This window comes from Passer domesticus, unplaced genomic scaffold (assembly GCF_036417665.1).
Source record: "Passer domesticus isolate bPasDom1 unplaced genomic scaffold, bPasDom1.hap1 HAP1_SCAFFOLD_139, whole genome shotgun sequence".
Lineage (NCBI taxonomy): Eukaryota > Metazoa > Chordata > Aves > Passeriformes > Passeridae > Passer > Passer domesticus.
In genome coordinates, this window is record NW_026989930.1 from 84,389 (window position 1) to 102,741 (window position 18,353).

The following is an 18,353-nucleotide window of genomic DNA, read 5'->3' on the forward strand; positions in this document are numbered from 1 at the left end:
GATACCCCAAAAGAGGAGGAAATCCCCAAAAAGCCCCCTCAGGATGCCCCAAAAAATTCTCAGGACCCCCCAAAAGAGGGGGAAACCCCCCAAAAAACCACTCAAGATGCCCCAAAAACCTCTCAGGACCCCCAAAAATCCCAAAGGAATCCCAGAAAGAGGGAGAAACCCCCCAAAAAACCACCCAGGACCCCCCCAAAACCCCTTAGGATCCCCAAAAAGAGGGGAAACCCCCCAAAAATCACTCAGGACCCCCAAAAAGAGGGGGAAACACCAAAAAAACCCCTCAGGGTACCCCAAAAACCTCTCAGGACCCCCAAAAACCCCCCTGAGACCCTCCCCAAACCCCTCAGGACCCCTCCCCAAATTTGGGGATCCCCAAAACCTTCCCCCCCCACCCACCCAGTGCCTTCGGGGCCCTCGCAAAGGGGGGACCCCTCCCCAAATTGGGCTAATTAATAAACACTAATTAATGATGCTGGCAATTGATGAAGGGGGGTTTATTTGAGGAAGGGGTTTATTTGGGGAGGGGGTTTATTTTAGGGGGGATGCGATGATGAAGGTGATGAAGGGGGGGCTCCTCCGGCGGGAAATTTGGGGAGGGGTCCCAGAGATTTTTAGGGGGAAAAATCCCACATTATTTATGGAAAATCCCATTTTTTGGGGGGTTTTTATTTTGGGGAGGGGTCTCAGGGATTTTTAAAGGCAATCTCAGGGTGTTTTTGGGGAGGAGTTCTGGGGATTTTGGGGAGGGGTCCTGGAGGATTTTTGGGAGGAATCCTGGGGGTTTTGGGGAGGGGCCCTGGGGGAGGAAACGTGAGAGGAAAATGGGGAAAATTGAGGGGAAAATTGAGGGGAAAAAAGGGGGAAATGGGGAAAATATGAGGGGAAAATAGAGGGAAGTGTGAGAGGGGAAACAAGAGAAATTTGAGGGGAAAATTGAGGGAAAATGGTGAGGGGAAAATGGTGGGCAAAGTGAGGGGGAAATGGAGGGAAATGTGAGGGGAAAATGGGTGGAAACGTGAGGGGAAAACGAGGAAAATGTGAGGGGAAAATAGAGGGAAAAGTGAGGGAAAATGGTGGAAATGTGAGGGGAAAATGGAGGAAAACGTGAGAGTAGAATGGGGGAAATATGAGGGGAGAAAATGGAGGGAAGTGTGAGGGGGAAATGGGGGAAATGTGAGGGGAAAATTGGGGAAAAGTTAGGGGAAAATGGAGGGAAAATATGAGGGTGAAAAGGGTGGGGAAACGGGAGGGGAGAAAATGGCGGAAACATGAGGGGGAAATGGAGGGAAATGTGAGGGGAGAAATGGTGTGTGAAGTGAAGGGAAAAGAAAGGAATTGTGAGGGGGAAATGGAGGGAAACGTGAGGGGAAAATGGAGGGAAGTGTGAGGGGAGAAAAGGGTGGGAAACATGAGGGGAAAATGGTGAGAAACGTGAGGGGGAAATGGTGGAAATGTGAAGAGGAAAATGGTGCGTGAAGTGAAGGGAAAAGAAAGGAATTGTGAGGGGAAATGGAGGGAAAACGTGAGGGTGAAAAGAGCGGGAAACGAGAGGGGAGAAAATGGCGGCGAACGTGAGAGGAAAATGGAGGGAAATGTGAGGGGAGAAAATGGTGGCAAATGAGGGGGGAAATGGTGGAAATGTGAGGGGAAAATGGTGTGTGAAGTGAAGGGAAAAGAAAGGAATTTTGAGGGGAAAATGGAGGGAAACATGGGAAAATGGAAATGTGAGGGGAAAATGGAGGGAAAACATGAGGGTGAAAAGGGCGGGAAACGTGAGGGGAGAAAATGGTGGCAAATGGGGGGGGGAAATGGTGGGCAAAGTGAGGGGAAAATGGGGAAAATATGAGGGGAAAATGGTGAGAAACGTGAGGGGAAAATGGTGGAAACGTGAGAAGAAAATAGAGGGAAATGTGAAGGGGGAATTGGGAAATGTGAGGGGAAAATGGAGGAAAACGTGAGGGTAGAATGGGGGAAATATGAGGGGAGAAAATGGCGGGAAACGTGAGGGGAAAATGGAAGGAAATGTGAGGAGGAAATCGTGGGCAAAGTGAGGGGAAAAGAAAGGAAATGTGAGGGGAAAATGGGGGAAAAGTGAGGGGAAAAGGGAGTATGAATTAGGTGGGAAATGACCCCTCTCCATATTTGGGGTCCCCAGTGCCTCCCCACTTCTTTGGGGGATTCTGGGGACAATTGCTGTGACATTTGGGGTACAAATGGGATTTCGGGGATTTTTGGGGCACAAGACCCAGGATTCGGGGAATATTTGGCGTACAAGACTCAGGATTTTGGGAATATTTGGGGCACAAGATCCTGGGATTTTTGGGATTTTTGGGGTACAAGCCCCAGGATTTGGGGGATTTTTGGGGTACAAGACCCTGGGGTTTTGGGTTTTTTGGGGTGCAAGCCCCAGGATTTGGAGATATTTGGGGTACAAACCCTGGGATTTCAGGGATAATTGGGGTACAAACCTCAGAATTCCAGTGATATTTTGGGAACAAACCCAAGGATTTGGGGGATTATTGGGGTACAAACCCCATTATTTCAGAAATTTTTGGGTACAAACCCTGGGATTTCGGGGATTTTTGGGGTACAAACCCCAGTATCTCATTGATATTCGCCCCAGGGAGGGGTCCCAGCACCACCCCCAAAAATCTACTCCAAAAATCTACTCCAAGGGGTCCCCTCAGAGGGGGGGGGGACAGCCAGGGGGGACACTCGGGGACCCCCAAGGTCCCGGTTTTGGGGAGATTTGGGGATTTCTGGGGCTCCCCAAGGGGATTTGGGGACTCCCAGGGGGGCTTTGGGCTCCTTCTCTGTGCAATAAAACCCAACCTTGGGGCGACCCCGAGGTTTTTTTTTTTTGGGGGGGGGGTCTCGGGGTCCCTCCCCCCTCCCAGCGCACTCCTCCCCCCTCCCAGTTGTCCCAGTTCAGATTCCATTTTTTTTGTTGGTTTTTTTTTTGTTTTAATTCTGTACAAAAACCCCTCCCCCACCCCCGGGGGGGGGCGGGGCGCGACCCCCCCCCCAAAATCCCTCGTGCTTGGGGGGGGGGAGGGGCAGTAAAGTGGTCAAAGTGCGGGGGGGGGAAGGGCAGGGGATTTCGGGGAGGGGGAGGGGTGACGGGGGCGCCCCTCCCCCCGCCCCAGTAACGCTACTGGCCTGAACTGGGAATGGTCACTGGGGGAGGGGGAGGGGAGACCCCCGGGACCCCTCCCCCCACAATTTGTGCTTTGATCCAGCCCGGGGGGGGGCTGGGAATAAATAGGGGAGGGGGGAGGGGGGTCCTGGAATTTGGGAATCTGGTGGGGGGAGGGGAGGGGTCTTAGTCCCATCGCCCCCCCGGGGTGGGGGGTGCTGGGTCCTGGTTCTGGGTTCCAGTTCTGGATCTTCTCACTGGATCCCAGTTGAGGATCCCAGCACTGGATCCCAGTTCTGGGTCCTGGTTCTGGATCCAATCACTGGGTTCTGGATCTCCTCACTGGATCCCGGTTCTGGGTCCAATCATGGGGTCCTGGATCTTCTCACGGGGGTTCTGGATCCCAGCTTTGGGTCCTGGTTCTGGATCTTCTCACTGGATCCCAGTTCAGGATCCCAGTTCTGGGTCCCAGTTTTAGGTCCTGGTTCTGGATCCAATCACTGGGTTCTGGATCTCCTCACTGGATCCCGGTTCTGGATCCCAGTTTTGGGTCCTGGATCTTCTCAATGGATCCCAGTTCTCGATCCAATCACTGGGTTCTGGTTCTTCTCACGGGGTTCTGGGTCCCAGTGCTGGGTTCTGGTTTTGGGTCCCGGTTCTGGATCTCCTCACTGGATCCCAGTTCTGGCTCCCGGTTCTGGATCTTCTCACGGGGTCCCAGTGCTGGGTTCCGGTTTTGGATCTCCTCTCTGGGTCTCAAATCTGGATCTCCACACTGGATTCTGGTCCTGGATCTCCTCACTGGGTCCTGGTCGGGGTCCCAGTTCAGGATCCCATCACTGGGTTCTGGATCTCCTCACTGGATCCCAGTCCCGGATCCAGCACCCGGTCCCAGCTCCCAGTGCTGTGTGTGGTGCTGGATCCTGGATCCCATCATTGGGTCCTGGACCCCAGTTCTGGATCCCCCCCCCCGGATTCCGGTTCTGGACCCCAGATCTCATCTCCTCACCGGATCCCGGTTCTGGATCCAGCACCCAATCCCAGATCCTGGTGCTGTATCCCGGTTCTGGACCCACCCACTGGATCCCAGTTCTCATCTCCTCACTGGATCCCGGTTCTGGATCCAGCACCTGGTCCCAGATCCCAGTGCTGTGTGGGTGCTGGGTCCTGGGTTTGGATCCCATTTCTGGATCTCCTCGCTGGATCCCGGTTCTGGATCTCCTCACTGGGTCCCAGTCCTTGATCCACCGCCCGATCCGGTGCTGTGCTTGGTGCTGGATCCGGCTGGGATCCCGAACTGTCCCGCAGGATCCGCGTTCCTGGATCGCCCGGAGCTGTCCCAGATCCCTCCCAACTGTCCCCAAATCCATCCATGCAGTTCTGGATCACCTGGGGCCATCCCAAACCCCTCCAGGTGGATCCCAAACCCCTCCAGGATCCCAAACCTCTCAGATCTGGCCGTGGCGCGCCTCGTAGCGCGCCAGGAGGGCACTGGGTCAGTCCTGGATCTCCTGGGATTCTGGATGACCTGGGTCAGTCCTGGATCACCTGAGGCTGTCCTGGATCACCTGAGGCTGTCCTGGATCACCTGGGGCCATCCCAAACCGCTCCAGGATCCCAAATCCCTCAATCTGGCCGTGGCACGCCTCGTAGCGCGCCAGGAGAGCGCGGAAGCTTTAGAACTGTCCTGGGTCAGTCCTGGATCACTCCTGGATCACCTGGGGCCATCCCAAACCCCTCCAGGCGGATCCCAGGATCCCGATCCCCCGGGATCCCTCAGATCTGGCCGTGGCGCGCCTCGTAGCGCGCCAGCAGGGCGCGGAAGCGCTGGGTCAGTCCTGGATCAGTCCTGGATCACCTGGGGCCATCCTGGGTCAGTCCTGGATCACCTGGAGCCATCCTGGATCACCTGGGGCCATCCCAAACCCCTCCAGGCGGATCCCAGGATCCCAAACCCCTCAGATCTGGCCGTGGCGCGCCTCGTAGCGCGCCAGCAGGGCGCGGAAGCGCTGCAGCTCGCGGCGGGCGGCCGCCACCTCGAGGCGCAGCGCGGCGTTCTCGCGCTCCAGGAACGCCGCCCGCACCGAGATCTGGTTCTCCTTGAGGCGCCGCGCGTCCCGCGAGCGCTTGGCCGCCGCGTTGTTCCGCGAGCGCCGGCTCCAGTACTTCTCGTCCTGGGGAGGGACACGGCACGGCTCAGGGGACACGGGAGGGACACGGGAGGGACACGGGAGGGACACAGGGGACAGCCCAGGGAACACGGGATGGACATGGGATGGACACAAGAGACAGTTCAAGGGACATGGGGACAGCTCAGGGGACAGGGACAGGGGACTCCTCAGGGGAGAGGGGACAGCTCAGGGGACACGGGATGGACACAGGGGACAGCGGAGCTAGGGAATGGCTCAAGGGATGGACACGGGAAGGGCTCAGGGGACAAGGGACAGCCCAGGGGATGGAGAGGGAGATGGGGGATGGACACAAGGGACACCCAGGGAATGGCTCAGGGGGACAGTGGGGACACAAAATGGCTCAGGGGACAGGGGACAGCTCGTGACAGCCCAGGGGACAGGGGACGGACACAGGGGATGGACAGGAGGACAAAGGATGGACACGAGGGACAGCTCAGGGAACAGGAGATGGACACAAGGCACAGCTCAGGGGATGGACTGGGGGACAGGGGATAGGGACATGGGATGGACACAGGGAATGGCTCAGGGGACATGGGATGGACCCAAGGAACACAGGATGGACACAGGGAATGCTGAAGGGACAGGGGACGGAAGGGACAGCCCGGGGGACACGGAATGGACACAGGGGACAGCCCAGGGGATGGCTCAGGGGACAGGGGACGGACACAAGGGACAAGGGACAGCTCAGGGGACAGGGAATGGCTCAGGGGATGGACACGGGAAGGGCTCAGGGGACAAGGGACAGCCCAGGGGACAGGGGACGGACACAGGGAATGCTCAAGGGACAGGGGACGGAGGGGACAGCACGGGGGACAAGGGGAGAACACCCAGGGAATGGCTCAGGGGACAGGGACAGGGGAGTCCTCAGGGAACAGGGGACAGCCCAGGGGACAGGGGACGGACACAGGGGACATCGAGGTGACAGGGGACAGCCAGCCCCCTCCCCACCCCCCAAATTTCCCCCCCTCACCTTCTGCTCCTCGGGCACGTGCACCTTGCGGGCCTTGCGGGCCATGGGCTGCGGCCGCAGCTCCTCCTGCGAGAAGCGCAGCCGCCGGGGGTCGAAGGGGCCCCCCCCGGGACCCCCCCCCAGCGCCTCGGCCTCGGCCTCCGGGGGGGCCCGGGGGGGGCCCGGCGCTGCGGGGGGAGGGGCAGCGTCAGCGGCTGTCGCGATAGGGGGCGGGGCGTCGCGATAGGGGGCGGGGCGTCATGATATAAGGGGGCGTGTCACCATGGGAGGGACCCCACGAGCTCGGGGAGGGGCGTTAGGGGAGATTATGTCGCGATATAGGGGCTGCTGTCGCGATTTCAGGAGTCCCCATAGCGGTTTGGGGCGGGATGTTGTGATGGGGGGGGCGTGTCGCGATAGGGGGGAGCCCTCCCAGCGCACCCCCTCCCCCAATTCCCTGGGACCCCCCCCAGAATTGTGCCCCCCCCGCGATTCCCGGTAACCCCCCCCCCCCCCCAATTCCCAGCCCCCTCCCCAATTAATTTCCGGTCCCCCCTTCGTTCCGTTGCCCCCTCCCCAATTCCCACTGCCCCAATTCCCAATTCCCAGTGCCCCCTCAATTCCCAGTGACCCCTCCCCAATTCCCATTGCCCCCCAAATCCCAGCCCCCTCCCCAATTCCCACTGCCCCAGTTCCCAATTCCCGCTGCCCCCTCAATTCCCAGTGACCCCTCCCCAGTTCCCATTGATTCCCCCATTCCCAGAGCCCCCTCCCCAATTCCCGTTGATTCCCCGATGCCCATTGCCCCCCCCCCCCTTCCCGTTGCCCCCTCCCCAATTCCCAGTCCCCCCTTTCATTCCCAGTGCCCCCTCCCCAATCCCCATTGCCCCCCCCCGTTCTGGTGCCCCCTCCCCAATTCTTGTTGCCCCCTCCCCAATTCCCATTGATCCCCCAATTCCCAGCCCCCTCCCCAATTCCCTTTGCCCCTCCCCCGTTCCATTGCCCCCTCCCCAATTCCCTTTGTCCCCCAATTCCCAGTGCCCCTCCCCAATTCCCATTGCCCCCCCAATTCCCAGCCCCCTCCCCAATTCCCTTTGCCCCTCCCCCGTTCCGTTGCCCCCATCCCAATTCCCATTGATTCCCCAATTCCCGTTGCCCCCTCCCCAATTCCCACTGCCCCCTCAATTCCCAGTGACCCCTCCCCAGTTCCCATTGATTCCCCCATTCCCAGAGCCCCCTCCCCAATTCCCAGTCCCCCCTCTCATTCTCAGTGCCCCCTCCCCAATTCCCGTTGATTCCCCGATGCCCATTGCCCCCCCCGCTTCCCGTTGCCCCCTCCCCAATTCCCAGTCCCCCCTTCATTCCCAGTGCCCCCTCCCCAATTCCCATTGATTCCCCAATTCCCAGTGCCCCTCCCCAATTTCTGGTCCGCCCCCTGTTCCAGTGCCCCCTCCCCAATTCCCAGCCCCCCCTTTCATTCCCAGTGCCCCCTCCCCAATTCCCATTGCCCCCCCCCGTTCTGGTGCCCCCTCCCCAATTCTTGTTGCCCCCTCCCCAATTCCCATTGATTCCCCAATTCCCAGCCCCCTCCCCAATTCCCTTTGCCCCTCCCCCGTTCCGTTGCCCCCTCCCCAATTCCCTTTGTCCCCCAATTCCCAGTGCCCCCTCCCCAATTCCCAGTCCCCCCCTTCACTCCCAGTGCCCCTCCCCAATTCCCTTTGCCCCTCCCCCATTCCGTCGCCCCCTCCCCAATTCCCACCCCCCTATTTCCTGCTGCCCCCCTCCCCAATTCCCAGAGCCCCTCCCCAATTCCCGTTGCCCCCTCCCCAATTCCCAGCCCCCCCTTTCATTCCCAGTGCCCCCTCCCCAATTCCCATTGCCCCCCCCCCCCCCGTTCTGGTGCCCCCTCCCCAATTCCTGTTGCCCCCTCCCCAATTCCCATTGATTCCCCAATTCCCATTGCCCCCCCAATTCCCAGAGCCCCCTCCCCAATTCCCTTTGTCCCCCAATTCCCAGTGCCCCCTCCCCAATTCCTGCTGCCCCCCCGCTCCTGTTGCCCCCTCCCCAATTCCCAGTCCCCCCTTCACTCCCAGTGCCCCTCCCCAATTCCCGTTGCCCCCTCCCCAATTCCCATTGCCCCCCCAATTCCCAGCCCCCTCCCCCAATTCCCTTTGCCCCTCCCCCGTTCCATTGCCCCCTCCCCAATTCCCTTTGTCCCCCAATTCCCAGTGCCCCCTCCCCAATTCCTGGTCCGCCCCCTGTTCCAGTTACCCCCTCCCCAATTCCCGTTGCCCCCTCCCCAATTCCCAGCCCCCCCTTTAATTCCCAGTGCCCCCTCCCCAATCCCCATTGCCCCCCCCGTTCTGGTGCCCCCTCCCCAATTCTTGTTGCCCCCCCCCCCCGTTCTGGTGCCCCCTCCCCAATTCTTGTTGCCCCCTCCCCAATTCCCATTGATTCCCCAATTCCCAGCCCCCTCCCCAATTCCCTTTGCCCCTCCCCCGTTCCGTTGCCCCCTCCCCAATTCCCTTTGTCCCCCAATTCCCAGAGGCCCCTCCCCAATTCCTGCTGCCCCCCCGCTCCTGTTGCCCCCTCCCCAATTCCCAGTCCCCCCCTTCACTCCCAGTGCCCCTCCCCCATTCCGTCGCCCCCTCCCCAATTCCCAGTCCCCCCTTTCATTCCCAGTGCCCCTCCCCAATTCCCGTAGCCCCCTCCCCAATTCCCACCCCCCTATTTCCTGCTGCCCCCTCCCCAATTCCCAGCCCCCCCCCCGTACCGGGCGCCCTCTCGGGGGGCTCGGGGGTCGCGGGGGGGCTGGGGGGGGGCAGCCCGTGCTCGCGCAGGAACTCGTCCAGGTCCACGTACTCCAGCTCGGGACCCCCGCCCCCCGATCGGGGCCGGGGGCGGCGCGGGCCGCTCCCAGGGCGGGGGAGGGGCGACCCCCAGGAAGCCCCCCGCGGCTCCCGCCCGGCTCCTCCATGCCTGGGGGGGGCACCGGGACCGGGGGGGTCACGGGGGGGCACCGGGACCCCTCCCCCCACCGGGAAAGGCCTCGTGGAGCCCCCAAATCTGCCCCAAAATGACCTCTGAAAATGCCCCAATTCTGCTCAAAATGCCCCAAAGCCCCCCCAAAATGCCACAAAACCCCCCCCAAAATCCTACCCCTAAAAATGCCCCAATTCTGCCCAAAATACCCCAAAATCCTTCCCCTAAAAATGTCCCAAATGTTCCCCAAAATGCCCCAATTCTGCCCAAATTCTCCCCCCAAAATCCTGCCCTAAAAATGCCCCAATTTTGACCAAAATGCCCCAAATTCTCCCCCCAAAATCCTGCCCCTAAAAATGCCCAAATTTTGCTCAAAATCCTGGCCCTAAAAATGCCCCAATTCTGCTCAAAATGCCCCAAAATCCTGGCCGAAAAATGCCCAAATTTTGCCAAAAATCCTGCCCCTAAAAACGCCCCAAATGCTCCCCAAAATGCCCCAAATCCCCCCCAAATCCTGCCCTAAAAATGCCCAAATTTTGCCCAAAACGCTCCAAAATCCTGTCCCTAAAAATGTCACAATTCTGCCCAAAATGCCCCAAAATCCTGTCCCTAAAAATGCCCCAAATGTTCCCCAAAAATGCTCCAATACTGCCCAAAATGCCCCAAATCTCCCCAAAAATCCTGCCCTAAAAATGCCCAAATTTTGCCCCAAATGCTCCAAAATCCTGCCCCTAAAAATGCCCCAATTTTGCCCCAAAACGCCCCAAATTCTCCCCCCAAAAATCTCTCCAATCTTTACCCCAAAACACCCCAAATCCCCTTCCCCAAATGCCCCAATTTCACCCAAACTGCCCCAAATTTTTCACCTAAAAACATTTTCTTTTTTTTTCCCCTAAAATGCCCCAAATCCCTCCCATAAAATTACCCCAATTCTGCCCAAAATACCCCAATTCCCTCCCCAAAAATTCCCAAAATCTTTCCCCTAAAATGCCCCAAATCCCCCCCAAAATTCCCCAATTTCCTCCCCTAAAATTCCCCAAACCCCCCTCTCCAAAGCCCCTTCCCCAAATACCCCAAATCCCCCCAAAATCCCCAAATTCCAACCAAATTTCCCAAAATCCTTCTCCTAAAATGCCCTAAATCCCCCCAAAATCCCCCGAATTTTCCCCAAATCTCTCAGTTCTCTTCCCCCAAAATGCCCCAAATCCCCCCAAAAATCTCCAAACCCCCAAATCCCTGCCCTAAAAATGCCCGAAATATTTCCCAAAATGCCCCAAATCCCCCCCAAAATTTCCCCAAATCCCCCCAACCCCCCCCAAAATGTCCCAAATCCCCCCAAAATGCCTCAAAAACGCCCCCAAATCCCCCCAAACATTCCCCAATTTCCTCCCCTAAAATTCCCCAAACCCCCCCTCTCCAAAGCCCCTTCCCCAAATCCCCCAAATCCCCCAAAAACGCCCCAAATCCCCCCAAAATTTCCCCAAATCCCCCCAAACCCCCCCAAAATGTCCCAAATCCCCCCAAAATGCCTCAAAACCGCCCCAAATCCCCCCCCAAAAATCCCCCAAAAATCCCCCAAGATCCCCCCTCCCCCCACCCCATCCCCGGGGGTCGCCGCCCCCTCCCCAAACCCCCGCCCCACGTGACCGCCCCACGTGACCCCCTTCCCCGACCCCTCCCCCCCGCACGTGACGGGGGGAGGGGCGAGGGGAGGGGGCGGGGCCACGGCGGGGAGGGAGGGGGAGGGGCGATGGGGGGCGCGCACGTGCGGCGGTCACGTGGGGGGATCCCCCGCCCCCACGTGCGGCTTCACCTCGCGTGAACCCCCCCGGGTGGGGGAGGGGACACCGGGAACGGGGGGGGGAGGGGCGCAGGGACCCCGGGCCCCCGTTCCAGCCCCGGTTCCGGTCCCGGTCCGGTCCCGTTCTCCCCCCCCGTCCCTGTCCCGGTCCCCTCCCGGTTCCGTTCCCGGTCCCGTTCCCGGTCCCGGTTCCGGTCCCGGTTCCCCTGTCCCGGTCCCGGTCCGGTCCCCCCCAATCCCGGTGTCCCTCCCGGTTCTAGCCGGTTCCAGTCCCGGTTCCGATCCCGGTTCCGGTACCGGTGTCCTCCTCCTGTCCCTGTTCCCGGTCCGGTCCCGTTCCCCACCTTGTCCCGGTCCTGTCCCGGTCCCTCCCGGTTCCAGTCCCGTTTCCCACCCCCGGTCCCGGTTCCGATCCCGGTTCCCCTCCCCCGTTCCGATCCCGGTCCCGGTTCGTTCCCCACCTTGTCCCGGTTCTGTCCCGGTCCTGTCCCGGTCCCTCCCTGTCCCCGGTTCCGGTCCCGGTTCCGATCCCGGTCCCGGTTCCGTTCCCCACCTTGTCCCGGTCCCGCTCCTGTCCCGGTCCCTCCCGGTTCTGTCCCGGTCCCGGTTCTGATCCCGGTCCCGGTGTCCCCCCCGCCCGTTCCGATCCCGGTTCTGTCCCGGTCCGTTCCCCACCTTGTCCCGGTCCCTCCCTGTCCCCGGTCCCTGTCCCTGGTTCGTGTCCCGGTTCCGATTCCGGTCCCGGTCCGTTTCCCACCTTGTCCCGGTCCCGGTCCTGTCCCGGTCCTGTCCTGGTTCCGGTCCCGCTCCTGTCCCGGTCCCTCCCGGTTCTGTCCCGGTCCCGGTGTCCCCCCCGCCCGTTCCGATCCCGGTTCGGGTCCCGGTTCCGTTCCCCACCTTGTCCCGGTCCTGTCCCGGTCCTGTCCCGGTCCCGGTCCTGTCCCTGTCCCGGTCCCTCCCGGTCCCTCCCGGTCCCTCCCGGTTCCCCGAGCCCCGCGGGGGGCGCTGCGCCCGTGAGGGGGCGTGCCCTCCGCCGGCCCCGCCCCTCCCGCCGCCCGCCAATCCCCGCCTGCTCCCTGCCGTAGCCACGCCCCTCTGGGAACAAACCCCGCCCTCCCCGCGCACGCTGCGCGCCTCCCATTGGTCGGCGCCGCCCCAAGCCACGCCCCCAGAGCGCAGAGGAGGAAAGCCACGCCCCCTCGCGCGGCCACGCCTCTGGCGCCCGGCGCGGCCAATGAGCGCGCGGGGGGCGTGGCCGCGGTCAGGCGGCGCGGCCATGCGGGGGGCGTGGCCTGACCTACATTGGGCCAACGGGGAAGGGCGCGAGGGGCGGGGCCTGACCCAGTTCGGGCCAATGGGGAGCGGGCGGGGCCGGGGGCGGGGGCCGGCGGCACGCGGGGCCGCACGTGCGGGGCGCTCTTAAAGGGGCCGCGCCCGGAAATGGCGGCGGGAAAAAAGGGGGGGGAACCAGGAGCGCCCCCTCCTCTGCCCTGCCCCGGTGACGTCACAGAGCCCCCCGACCCTTCCCCAAATTCACCCCCCCCACCTCGGGGGCGTGGCCAGCTCCGGACCCGCGGCTCTGATTGGTCCCAAGTCCTCGGCCGCCATCTTTGTTGAGGGCGGCCGCCGCCATCTTGTCTCCGGCCGCCATCTTGGCGGGGCAGGCGGCGGCGCCGGCGCCATCTTGGGTGAGGGCAAGGCCCCAAATTCCCCTCCCGGCGCCGCTCGGGGGGTCCCGAAACCCCCCCCGGTTTAACGTGGGGAGGGGTCCCGCCATCCCCGGGACCCTCCCTGAGGGGGGGGGAAAAAAAGAGGGCGGGGCAGCTCAGCGGGGCCCGTCCTCACGTGACCCCTCCCGCTTCCGCTTCCGGCGGGGGCGGCGCGTCCGGCCCGGCCCGGCCGAGCGGGGTTGGGGGGCTCGGGACCCCCCCGCGACCCCCCAGGTGAGTGCCCACCCCCCCCCCCCCAGCCTCCCCCAGCCCCCCCCAGCCTCCCCAGAGCCGCCCCCGGGGGCTGCGGGACCCCCGGGCCGCCCCCCCCCCCAGGACCCCCTCAGGCCGGCCCCCCCCGGCCATGGAGGCGAACGTGAGCGACGAGGGCGGCGCGTTCCCGCGTACCCCTTCGACTTCCTGGAGTTCCTGACGCACCAGCAGCGCCCCGAGCCCCCCGAGCCCTTCGAGCCGCCCCCCACCCACAAGGCGCTGCCGCTGCCCCCTCCCCACTTCGAGTACCCCGCGCCGCCCCCCTTCGAGCGCGGCCCCCTCCCCAAGCACAAACCCGAGCCTTCCTCCTCCTCCTCCTCCTCCTCCCCCTCCCCCCACCCCAAAAAACCCGAGGGCGCCCTCGGGGGGGGGTCCCCTGGCTGGGGGGGGGTCGCTGGTGGGGTCCCCATTCCCCCCGCCCCCTCTGCCGCCCCCTCCCCAGCCCCTCTTTGAGGCGGGGGGCGCCTTCCCCGCCCCCCAGTGGGGCATCGTGGACCTGTCGGGCCACCAGCACCTTTTTGGGTCTGGGGGCGGCCTCAAGCGCGGCCCCGCGCCGCCCCCGGCGCCGCCCCCCCGAGGCCAAGGAGGAGCGCGGCTACTTCCGGCGGCTGCGGCTGCTGGTGGAGCGGCGCTTCGGCTGCGCCCGCGGGCCCCGGGCGGGGCCGGGCGGGGCCGAGGGGGCGCGGCCCTACGAGTGCCGCACCTGCGGCCGCGCCTACAGCCACGGCTCCAGCCTGGTGCGGCACCGGCGCTGCCACCGCGCCGACGGCCGCGAGCCGCGGGCGGGCGCGCCCGGCGGGGCCAGCGGGGTCAACGCGGTGGCCAGTGCGGTCAATGCCATGGCCAACGGGGTCAACTCAGCCAACGGGGTCAACGCGGCGCCCAACGGGGTCAACGTGGTGGGCAGTGGGGTCAATGGGGTCAACGCGGCGCCCAACGGGGTCAATGCCATGGCCGGTGGGGTCAACACGGCCAACGGGGTCAACGCGGCGCCCAACGGGGTCAACGTGGTGACCACTGGGATCAATGGGGTCAACGCGTTGGCCAACGGGCTCAACGCGGCCAACGGGGTCAACGCGGCGGCCAACGGGGTCAACGTGGTGGCCAGTGGGGTCAATGTGGCGCCCAACGAGGTCAACGCGGCCAATAGAATCAACGTGGCACCCAGCAGGGTCAACACGGCACCCATTGGGGTCGACGCGGCGGCCAATGGGGGTCAACACAGCCAATGGGGTCAACGCGGTGGCCAGTGGGGTCAACAGGGTCAACACAGCGCCCAACGGGGTCAATGCTGTGGTCAGTGGGGTCAATGCGGCCAGCGGGGTCAACGTGGCCCCCAATGGGGTCAACACAGCGGCCAATGGGGTCAACACGGTGGCCAGTGGGGTCAACGCGGCCACCGGGGTCAGCGCAGTGGCCAGTGGGGTCAATCTAGTGGCCAGTGGGGTCAGCACAGCCAACGGGGTCAACGTGTCACCCAACGGGGTCAACGTGTTGGCCAGTGGGGTCAACGTGGTGACCAGCGCGGTCAGCACAGTGGCCAGCGGGGTCAACGGGATCAACGTGGCACCCAGTGGGGTCAATGCGGCCAGTGGGGTCACCCTGGCACCCAACGGGGTCAACGTGTTGGCCAACATCAGCGGGGCCAACGCCCTGACCGTGGTGGCCAGCGGGGTGGGCGTGGTGGCCAACGTCAATGCCACGCCCAGCGCCATCAACGCGGCGGCGCCCGGCCGGCTCGGCGCCCTGCGCGGCACCGCCGGGGTCACCGTGGCCACCGCGGGGGTGGGCGTGGTGCCCACCGGGGTGGGCGTGGCCCCGGGGCTGGGCGTGGCGCCGGGGCTGGGCGTGGCCCCGGGGCTGGGCGTGGCGGCGCTGGTGGCGGGCGTGCCGGGCGCCGCGCCCGCCGCCGCGGCAGCGCCGGGCGCCGAGGGCCCGCTGCGGTGCGCGCTGTGCTGGAAGGCGTTCAAGAAGCCGAGCCACCTGGCGCAGCACCAGATCATCCACACGGGCGAGAAGCCCTTCGCCTGCGGCGCCTGCGGCCGCGCCTTCAACCGCCGCGAGAGCCTGACGCGGCACGAGCGCACCACGCACGCGGCGCCGGCGCGGCGCCTGCCCTGCGCCGTCTGCGGCAAGGAGTTCCGCCACGCCGCCTACCTGCTGCGGCACCAGCTGAGCCACGGCGCGCCGCGGCCCGCGCACCGCTGCGAGCTGTGCGGCAAGGCCTACGCCGCGCCGCAGAGCCTGCTGCGCCACCGCCGCGCCCACGGGGACGGGAACGGCGCCGGCAACGCCGGCAACAACGCCAGCAACGCCACGAGGAGCGCGGCACCGGGCGGCGGGCGCAGCTTCGGCTGCGGCGTGTGCGGGCGCGCCTTCGGGCGGCGCGAGACGCTGCGGCGGCACGAGCGCATCCACACGGGCGAGAAGCCGCACGAGTGCGCCGTGTGCGGCAAGCGCTTCCGCGAGTCCTTCCACCTGCGCAAGCACCGCGTGGTGCACACCCGCGAGCGGCCCTACCGCTGCGAGCTCTGCGGCAAGGCCTTCGGCTACCCGCAGAGCCTCACGCGCCACCGGCAGCTGCACCGTGGTGCCGGTGAGGCGGCACCGGCGGCACCACCGGGCTGCGGCGCCTGCGGGCAGCGCCTCCCCGAGCGCCCGCGCGGCTGCGGCGCCTGCGGGCAGGTCTTCGGCTTCCTGGAGAACCTGGTGTGGCACCGCCTGGTGCGCCCGGCGCCGCCACCCGCCGGCAGCTCCGCTCACCGACGAGGCCGAGGAGCCGCCAGCCGCTCCCCACTCCGGGCGCTTCGCCTGCGGCACCTGCGGGCGCAGCTTCAAGCGGTTCCTGGCGCTGGTGACGCACAAGTACGTGCACCTGGCGCGGCCGGCGCGGTGCCTGGCCTGCGGCCGCTGCTGCTCGGGCGCCCGGGAGCTGCTGCGGCACCGGCGGCGGCACCCTGCGGCGGCGCCCGGCGCGCTGCGGCGCCTGCGGCCGGCGCTTCTGGGCCGCGGCGCTGCTGCGGCGGCACCGGCGCTGCTGCCGCGCCTTCCCCGGGGCGGCGGCGGTGCCGCGGCGGCGCCGGGCCGGGGCGCGCTGCCCGCTGTGCGCCAAGCGCTGCGCCCACGCCGCCGGGCTGGCCGAGCACCTGCGGCGGCACCGGGCGGCGCGGCCGCGGCGCTGCCGCACCTGCGGGGCCACGTTCCGCTTCCGCGGGAACCTGCTGGAGCACCGGCGGCGGCACCTGGGCGAGCGCGTGTACCGGTGCGAGAGGTGCGGTAAGAGCTTCTTCTACCTGGGCTCCATCGCGCGGCACCTGCGCGGCCACGAGCGCCGGGCGCGCTGCCCGCGCTGCCGCAGGAGCTTCGCCCGCGCCGCGGCGCTGCGGCGGCACCGCTGCCGGGGCACGCCGGGGACACCGGGGACAGCGGGGACAGCGGGGGCGCAGTGAGGCCGGGACAGCCGGCACAGGTGTGGCACAGGTGTGGCGCAAGGTGTGGCACAGTTTGTGGCAGAAGGGGTCACACAGGTGTGGCACAGCTGGCACAAGGTGGTGGCACAAGGAGGTGGCACAGTTTGTGGCACAGATGTCACAGGTGTGGCAGAAGGGGTCACACAGGTGTGGCACAGCTGGCACAGGTGTGGCACAAGGTGGGAAAGGGCAAATTCTGACCCAAAACGGCTCCAAAATGGCTGCAGTTGGTCAATAATGGAGCGGACGGGCGGTGACAGCGAGGCCGGGGCGTCCCTGGTGACGGACAGAGGGACACACGGACAGATGGACGCCCGAGCCGATGGACAGATGGACACCTGGCCGAGGGAGAGATGGACAGATGGACACCTGGAGCCATGGACACCTGGCCTGATGGACAGATGGACACTTAGGCTGACGGACAGATGGACACCTGGACAGATGGACACCTGTCTGATGGACAGATGGACACCTGGCCGAGGGAGAGATGGACAGATGGACACCTGGAGCCATGGACACCTGGCCTGATGGACGGATGGACACTTAGGCTGACGGACAGATGGACACCTGGCCCAATGGACACCTGTCTGATGGACAGATGGACACCTGGACAGACGGACACCTGGGCACCTGGCCCGATGGACAGACGGACACCGGGGCTCGGCCCCGCCCCCCAGCGGTGCCAGCTCCGCCCCCCCAATCCCCGGGAGCTCTCGCAGCCGCCCCTCCCCCACCCCGGGATGGGGGTCCTGCGGTGGGGGAGGGGCGGGGGGAGGGGCGGGGTGGGGGAGGGGCCGCGGCCGGGCTGTACGGGCGGAGCCGGAAGGTTCCGGAAAAAAAACGGTAAAAACCCAAATAAATCGGGAAAAACAAACAAAAAAAAAAGGAATAAACTCGAGGGGGTGGGGGAGGGGGCGTGGGGTGGGGGAGGGGCATCGGTGGGGGGAGGGGCATCGGTGTTTGGGGTTCTGGGAGGGGGTCTCGGGTGGGTTTGGGGGATGGGTCACGAGGAAAACAACCCCAAATTTTTTTAGTAATTATAAAAACTTTAATAATTACCCCCAAAAAAATGAGCACCGAGGGGGGGGGGCGGGACCCCCGAGTGTCCCCAGCCCCGGGGCCACCGATGGCCCAGCGTGTCCCCAATGGCCTCGGCCACCGGCTGTCCCCACGGTGTCCCCGGGGTGTCCCCGGGGGTGTCCCCAGGATGTCCCCAAGGTGTCCCCTGGCTCAGGACACGTCCCCAGGGTGGCCCATTTGTGGTCCCAAGGTGACCCCAAGGTGTCCCCAAGGTGTCCCCGGGGTGTCCCCACTGTCCCCTGGCTCAGGACACGTCCCTGAGGTGTCCCAGTTGTGGTCCTGTGGTGTCCCCAGGATGTCCCCAAGGTGTCCCCAGGGTGTCCCCACGCTCAGGAGGTGTCCCCACAGTGTCCCCACAGTGTCCCCAGGGTCAGGACGTGTCCCCAGGGTGGCTCAGTTGTGGTCTCGGGGTGTCCCAAGGATGTCCCCGTGCTGTCTTCACAATGTCCCCAAGGTGTCCCCAGGGTGTCCCCTGGCCCAGGACACGTCCCCGAGGTGTCCCTAGGGTGTCCCCCACTGTCCCCTGGCTCAGGACATGTCTCCAAGGTGTCCCCAGGGTCAGGACACGTCCCCGAGGTGTCCCCTCTGTTCTCAGGATGTCCCCAAGGTGTCCCCTGGCTCAGGAGGTGTCCCCAAGGTGTCCCCAAGGTGTCCCCACTGTCCCCAGGCTCAGGAGGTGTCCCCAAGGTGGCCCAGTTGTGGTCCCGTGGTGTCCCCGGGGTGTCCCCCGTGGTGTCCCCAAGGTGTCCCCAAGG

The 18,353-nt window shown here is 64.7% G+C and overlaps 2 protein-coding genes across 5 annotated transcripts; one reads left to right on the forward strand and one right to left on the reverse strand.

Moving 5' to 3' along the window:
* Positions 1-2,966: 2,966 nt before the first annotated feature.
* LOC135291864 (D site-binding protein-like) lies at positions 2,967-13,037 on the reverse strand. 4 transcript variants are annotated; one of them, XR_010354529.1, is made up of 6 exons: positions 12,613-13,037; positions 9,057-9,262; positions 6,305-6,471; positions 5,060-5,316; positions 4,850-4,889; positions 2,968-4,690 (listed from the first exon to the last, which is right to left on the reverse strand). XR_010354529.1 is itself a non-coding variant. In XM_064406116.1 (5 exons), exons 1-4 carry the CDS (start codon positions 12,747-12,749, stop codon positions 5,101-5,103), a joined length of 726 nt encoding a protein of 241 aa, XP_064262186.1. In that variant the 5' UTR covers positions 12,750-13,036; the 3' UTR covers positions 2,967-5,000; positions 5,052-5,100. The 4 variants fall into 4 exon arrangements, 2 of the variants coding, with proteins under 2 accessions (XP_064262186.1, XP_064262187.1); XR_010354528.1 differs by having other exon boundaries at positions 2,967-5,000; positions 5,032-5,316; positions 12,613-13,036; XM_064406116.1 differs by having other exon boundaries at positions 2,967-5,000; positions 5,052-5,316; positions 12,613-13,036.
* A 102-nt stretch (positions 13,038-13,139) lies between these two features.
* Positions 13,140-17,389, forward strand: ZNF865 (zinc finger protein 865). The gene is given in 7 exon segments (XM_064406132.1): positions 13,140-13,151; positions 13,217-13,419; positions 13,530-14,155; positions 14,199-15,827; positions 15,829-16,004; positions 16,006-16,575; positions 16,666-17,389. Coding segments are annotated over 6 exon segments (3,138 nt in total). The 3' UTR covers positions 16,498-16,575; positions 16,666-17,389.
* The last annotated feature ends 964 nt before the right edge of the window (positions 17,390-18,353 follow it).